Source organism: Berghia stephanieae, chromosome 2 (genome assembly GCF_034508935.2).
Source record: "Berghia stephanieae isolate SIO BIC M18660-M18661 chromosome 2, UCSD_Bste_1.3, whole genome shotgun sequence".
Classification (NCBI taxonomy): Eukaryota; Metazoa; Mollusca; class Gastropoda; order Nudibranchia; family Aeolidiidae; genus Berghia; species Berghia stephanieae.
Window position 1 is genome coordinate 38215971 of NC_088361.1, and position 7500 is coordinate 38223470.

Here is a 7500-nt window from a genome sequence, read left to right on the forward strand (position 1 = left end):
ACAAAACAAATAAGACAAAAATTTAAATAAATGAATTTTGAGAAGCACTAAAGAAAACGAGAAAAAAAAAAGAAATTATTTAAATGGATAAACAAATATATTAAAACAACACAAGTTAATACTAACTTGATATAATATTAGTAAATTGATAAATTCAATTCAATACTGGAACCTTCCCAATGTTATTACATCAATGGTACCAGCACAAGTAAGGCAATAAATAGAAAAAGTTTGTTTGCCAAAATCTCTATTTAGTGCTCACTGGTTTATAAGGTGGGCTCATTTGAATTAGCCCGACCTAGTACTAGAGAGGCCAGACAGCAAAATCACCGTCAGGCGACGTGACGATGAGATGACGATGTGGGCGGAGTGGAGTGGTTGGGAAGGCGGGGGGGGGGGGGGGGGGGGGGGGGGGTGATAAAAAAGAACAGGAGCGTATCCTGGTTTATGCATTACGGGTGCATGGTGATTCGCAATCTATCAAAAATACATACAAATTGATTTCAGTACGAAGTATCAAGTTTAAGTACTAACTTTTAAAATTATCTAATTTAAATTAGATTATTTCGGACCTGGTAATACAGCTTATAACTTGAAAAAACAGGCTGGTATTTGCCCACCCTGCCCATTATTACCAGCCGTCCCTGATGGCAATACAACTCGTGTAGGTACTTGCTTTTATTTTGACGGGTTAAAGCAGCCATTGTTTGGTGATTTGCATCGTTAGAAACCATCACAAAATATGGCACACTTATAAAGACGATCGAAGTCACTTCCAAATGGAGTCTCCCATTATTTAGTTTCTGCGACACTACGCTTCTGGGGACTGTAAAAAGGAATGAACAAAAATGAGAATAACTGTTTCGATAAAGAAATGACGTTTAGAGATCGCACTAACCAGCCAGACGTGACATACTTTTCTGTAGTTTGTCTGGAATTTAAGTGAGGTTATTAATGTTTTTTGTTTGTTTTTGTTATAGGCTGAAAAAAAGGGTTTTGAGCCCGGAAAGTTCCTTATATTGTTCTTTTTCGAAGTTGTTATACATATTTTTGACCATTACATATTTACTATCAGAATTGTGAAGTTTAAAACTAAAACCAAGAAAGAGCTTGAATCTTGCAAATTTTGCCGAGTTCTGCATCAAGTATAACCTCGTGCGCTTTTGTTGCCTGTTTCGTTTTCCGCCAAAGATTTAGACAAGACGAACACATCATGAAATAAGGTTATAACAACATTATTCTAAAAAGACGGATCAAAACCAAGATGGCGACCTATGAACGATGGTAACAACATTAATACGAGATCTAAAGCAAGTGTACCAAAACAACTAAATCTCACAACTTCCCACCATCAAAAGCGCTAAAGGAAATTTGATAAATTTCATCTGATTGAGGAAAGTGGAAATGTGTAACAACTATGTTTATTTTTTCAAAGCTGCCCAAGGGGAACAATCCACAACTATTAAGCGAAGGGCCTTAATTAAAGTTGTTTCTATTTCAATACGTTATTGAATTATGTATATTAAAAAGTTTTGTACGTTGTGTAATTTGACCCATGCACACACACGGCCAGTACTACGCCTGCTTTGCTACTAAAATATCCTAAGCATTTGAAACTTATAATGAAACAAAACATGGATGGATTTTACTCTTGTACCTATATACTTAAAGAACTGAATTAATTGGTCCCAAATCCCGTTTTTATCACGTATTTTTTCTCGGACACCCCCCCCCCCCCCCACACACACACATTATCGTTTTTATTCATGGTACAGTACCTACATTTAAAGTTAAATGATGCCAACGCCATGTATCTCTTTAGGAAAAACAAGAGCAAATACCATTGTTGACAATGGATGCCAGAAAATTTTATATTAACTTTTCGCCATTCATTCAGAGCAATAATTATGTTTTCCTCTCTCTTTCACACTCATATTATGTTGCCATTTGTTCATTTTGTGTCTAATGCTCGTTTATTTGTTCTGCCCTCCCGTGACAATGTGAAAATGTCCCTACGTATTGTTATTATGTGAGGCCCCCATGATTTATTTTGGGAGAATGTATAGATGTAATGCGAATGAGTTCAAGGGTATTGTATAACAACCAATTAACATAGGGGTCATCCCCTTCCTTCCCTCTTTATCATGTTTCTCATTTTTTATTGTTTTGCCCCCCCCCCCCCCCTATCTCTCTCTCCTCTCTCTCTCTCTCTCTCTCTCTCTCTCTCTCTCTCTTTATATTTATATATATATATATATATATAATATATATATAATATATATATATATATATATATATATCTTTCTCTTTCTCTCTCTCTTTATATATATATATATATATATATATATATATATATATATATCTTTCTCTTTATCTCTCTCTCTCTCTGCTCTGTTTCTCTCTCTCTCTCTCTCTCTCTCTCTCTCTCTCTTTGTCTCTCTCTGTCTGTCTCTCTGTTTCACTCTCTCTCTCTCTCTCTCTCTCTCTCTCTTACACACACTCTCTCTTTCCCTCTTTCTCTCTCTCAATTAGATATCGTTTCCTCTCGATAATAACAATTCACCAACCGCAAAGTCACCACCACCACCACCACCACCGCCACCTCCACTCAAATTGTCACCACCACCAAAATCAACAGCAACAACCTCCTGTATTCTTACTAAAGGCATCACATATCACAGCTAGATTACCTCTAGTGGTAAGATGTTGGAATTTTAGAACACAAAAGCAACGGCACTGACAACGACAACAACAACAGCAACAACAGCAATAAAAAGACATATGTATAAAAGATAAAAAATTCCACATAATGAAGAAAAAAAACCCCCCAAAAAAAAACCAAAAAAAAAAAACCAAAAAAAAAAACAAAAAAAAAAACAACAAAAAACTAAAAAAAAAAACCAACAAAAACCGAAACCAAACCGCACCCCCCCCCCCCCCCCCCAATAACTTAAAAGCATAAAACAAAAACAAAAATAAACAAGCGGGAAAAAAAAAAAAAACAACAACAAAAAATTACTAAAACAAGGAAATTTAAGAATGCACCTCCAAGAAAGGCAATAAAACAAATAAAAACATCTAAAAACAAAAAACAAAACAGCAGTTACAAAACACATACCCGACAAAAAACAAAAACAAAACCAAAACAAAATATCAACAGCAAGTAAACATTTCAGCTTGTGACAAGGACGAAGGCAACAACATTTGCAATGCAATTTAAACAACTAATGTGCAGTTTGCAGTATCAGGGCTAATGCGCTAACCACATTATTTCTCTGTGAAAAGACAAGGTGTCTCATTCTTTGTTCCTCTTTTTCCTCTCATTATGTAGATTCTATGTACTCCTCTGAATCTTGTTTACTGTTTATTCTTGTAATTTAAGAAACCCTGTATGGTTGAATTTCAATTATTTCCTTCCCCGTAAAAATTCTATCTGGTCGGATGGGTTATTCCCCCCCCCCATCCCCCACGACCCCCCCCCCCCCCCTCCTCACCTCCACTTTCTCTTGTCGACCACCGTCCTACATCTGTCGCCCCCTTTTCCCATTGGTTAGGAGTTTCTAAATAGATCCACTTCTGTTGTCTTTTCTCTATCTTACTATCAAGTGCCTTTTTATTCTTTGGAGCGTTCTTTCTATCCTTGTCTTGAACTGAGACTTAAATAGATTAAGTCCTTTAAAGTCCATAAGTCCAATGGAACCAAAATTTATCCTAGCGTCTCTACATCAAACGAATAGTAAAAAATGCTCGCTACCCATTAAACGAGACAATAGTCTATATCAAAGCACCCGTTCTTTCTGTTAGATCTAATCGGTACAGTTACTGCTCAGTGGACCGAGTTTGAAAAAGAAGAAACAAAACCCAAACTCATCAATATGATCACCTTGGTCTTGTGTCCTACCAATATATTCTATCTGGACCCCCAGACTACAGGAAAATCTAGATGGCATGTTTATTTAATCAGTCGATGATACCTAAAAGATCGGCGCGTATTAATACTCAACCGACGCAATTTACGTGGGGTTTGTTAATTATGGAATTATATAAGCTTTGCAAAGCCGAACATTAGAATTGAAGCATCGAAGAAACTCTGCGACATCCCCCCCCCCCCCCCCCCCCCCCCCCCCCGAGGACAATTAACATGGATTGGTCCCCTCTATTCTGGTTCGAATGAGCACTTGGCATTAAGTTGTAAAGGTTACTGTGAAATATGCTGCATATTACTAAAATGACAGTCGGGAATGTAGTTCTTTATACTTTATCACTCACTTGGGCAGTGAACGCAGCGTATATTTTTAAAAGCATGTCAAAGTGCAATATAAAGGTTTTTCTCATGAGCCAAATTTAACCTCGAGGTTGAAATCGTATAAATTAAATGTTCAAATTGTTCTTTACTTTTTTTCCAGAGAGTTGGAGCCTTTGGAAATTCCCCACTCTTAAATGTGCATAATTATTAAGACTAAAATAAAAGGGAACTTTCTTTATCTTTGATGGTTTTTCATTGAACTTACATTTCCATGACTACTCATTCTTTCATACCACACAAACGTTTCTCGTTGTTCTGACAGGCTTCGCGTACAATGTTATGAATGTTCCAACAAAGAAAGCACCCAACCTTTTAGCCCCGTGAAGTGTTTTGTTCCATTGCAAATGTCAATTTTGAAAAGTTCAGCCCGACATTACCTCACATTAATAGAAAAAGTGTTTTCTCTCTTAGTCACAGTATCAGAAGGGTGGAAGAAATTTCGAACCATTATGATATAATCATTTAACAGATGTTCGGCGCCGCTCCATTATTTGTGTTTGGCAATAGAACGATAATTGTTGACATTCTTTCGTGTCGTAATCCTTTAAGTTAATATAATTTGCTAAAACTACGCTTCTTTGTGTGAAAGAAGTTGTTTAAATATCTACTTGTTCTCGGCTGTCAATAAACGTGTGGTTGCCGCAACACACGTTTTATAGAATTCTAAGCGAAAAATCAAAGCGACAAAGAGTACGGCCAGACAAACGATAGAAGGACGGTGACTGTAAATGTAAACTCGACCAACCCCCCCCCCCCCTTTTTTTTTTACAATTGAGGAGGCTTATATTTCATAATACTTCCCTCGACTCAGGTGAGAAGGCTTTCCTATCTTGGCTGTAGGAGGCGATTGTGTAAAAGAGATCCGCTTTCGAAAACTGAAAAGTTACTTTGCAATCAAAGAATCAAGATTTGGTTTGAATGGAATCAGTTTGTGGTATATGTTGGTCGTTAAAAATTTGAATTATAATTGTTTCATAATACCGTCCAAGCGGGTTTATTGGGATGGCTCGGTTCCCGACAAATCGTCCAAATAAAGCGGCGTCTCAATTAAGCGGGGTCCCAATTAAGCAGCGTCCCAATTAAGCGGTGGGCATGAAATTGAGCAAATGTTCAGATTTACCATTCTGTTCCCAATTAAGCGAAGTTCCCAATACCGGCTTGGACTGTATATCATATTAATATTGCTTTGTCTGTGCTTTAGAAATTAATAATATGACAAACATTGATGAAGATAGAAAATAAACGGATTACAACAATAATATTATTTTATTGTGTTATGGTCATAATCCTCTTGACCTCCTTACTTCTAGTGTGCGGCTATGTGGGCTTGAGGTATGACACTCGCTTTTGGCTCGGAAGGTCCTGGGTTCTAGCCTCGCTCGGCACATAGTTGAGTCTTTTGAAAAGGCTCTTTACTCCCATTCTCTCACTGTACTCAGTTTTAAAATGAGTACCTGTCCGTTAACAGCGTTGTCTTTGTCCTAAAAAATTGCAATATCGCCTAACGGCAGGCGTCATGTCACGTCCTTTATGTTAAGTGTTGCTGTTGGTCAGGGACCCCTTGTAAAGCGCTTTGATCACGTTTAGTGGATACTGCTCTATACAAAAGCTCAAGGATTTTTTTCCCTTTTTACAAAAAATATTTTAGTGTGACAACTTGTTACCTTTTCACGACGAGTGCAGCGGTAATTATTTACCTTAAGTCATGTTAAATCTCCGCTCAAAGCCATATCGGTTACTGCTGTAAAGGTAAGAGGGTCACAGAGGTCACTGAAAGAAGGAGCGTGCCACTTGGTAGTGAGCGGTGAGTGAGTGAGTGAGCGTCGTGCGTTGTCACCTTTCGACAAACTCTCATACAATCAAGATTCTCGCACACCGCCGCGTGTTTTTTACGTTTATATTGTGACGTGTGTTTGTGTTCATGAATGTATGTGTGTGCGCGCGCGCGTTTGAGTTCTGGATTGTTTCTCTTTGCATTTGTGTTGTGTGTTCTGTTCTGTTTTGATAGAAAGAGTGTGGAAGTTGACTTGGACCTCTAGAGTGCTATGACCGTAACACATCAAAACATATTATAGATAACAAGTTTGCTATTTCGAATAATTATATATATTCTTGTTATCTGTTATCATTTAAAATGAGAGTTTCGAGGTGATGGTTATTTCCGTCTCTTTCGACTTACACGTGAAACCTGTAAGGTGGTATAATTTTCTTTTTTGTGTGTTCAAAGTTGTGAAATTGCTTAATAGTACAAGTATTATACATGCGATTGGAGCGAAACGAGACACGTTAACGCCACAGGAGTTTTGGAACTTAATTTGATTATTTTTTGTTTTGTTTTAAAGAAGTGAAATAAGCTCTAATTTCTCATTAATTCAGATTGGATTTATGGATTATATTGCCATTCACAGGAAAGTTTTATAATAAAAGTGAAACATATTCAAGGTTTATACAATACAATATGTCTTATGATTCTTTGGACTTGAACTTTTAAAAAGACATAGCCTACATTTATCATTATGTAACAACTTTTTCTTTCTTTGTGGAACAATTGCTACCCTATTTTTTTTTATTTTTTTTTTTTAGCAAAACACAAAAACTGTTTAGTTGCGTGTTGTTACTGAAATCATACAAGTTTTAACGTTTAAAGGATAACTATAATATTAATTACAATTACCTGCCACCATGAAGAGGGTACAGGCAATGGTGTCGGGGAAGAAGAAACAATGCACTAAACTTCCCGCTCCCGCCCCTATAGCTAAGGGAAAGAAAGAGGATAACCTCACATCTGACAAAAATACCTCACAGACACCTCCCAAAAAACCCGATTTACCGCCCAAACAGAAGGATAAAAAACAAATTAAGGATGACAGCAATTCGCTATCGGCAATTTCCGGTTCAAGTAAGTCATCAGCGGCATCATCAGCACCGCATCCATCAACAGTAGTATCGTCATCGTTGTCGTCATCATCTACAACGACATCAACAACTCCCACACAATCCAATGTTTCGTCCACACTCGGAATAACCAAAGGAGTACCAAATAAAACAGGTGGAGCACGGATTAATTCAAATACGACAGGTAAGGCGCGATTCAGTCCGATTCAATTCAATGATTTCTTTCTTTGACGGTTTCTACCTCTTATTAAATTTTCTTTTTATTCTCCTCATAGCGTGTAACAAATGCTGTCAGAGTT

The 7500-nt window shown here is 37.2% G+C and overlaps 1 protein-coding gene across 24 annotated transcripts in view; it reads left to right on the forward strand.

Annotated features, from left to right (window-relative positions):
- LOC144964833 (uncharacterized) overlaps positions 1–7500 on the forward strand; it is a 298720-nt gene that overhangs the window by 46532 nt on the left and 244688 nt on the right. For 7 of the 24 annotated variants that reach the window (XM_078899490.1, XM_078899496.1, XM_078899508.1 and 4 more), the window contains exon 2: positions 6715–7385. The exons of 5 other annotated variants lie outside the window; for them this stretch is intronic. In XM_078899490.1, the coding sequence (XP_078755616.1) occupies positions 6989–7385 (397 nt within the window). In that variant the 5' untranslated portion in view covers positions 6715–6988. Of the gene's footprint in view, positions 1–6159; positions 7386–7500 lie in introns of those variants that run through there. 12 more of the 24 variants (XM_078899494.1, XM_078899501.1, XM_078899511.1 and 9 more) reach the window with 5 other exon arrangements.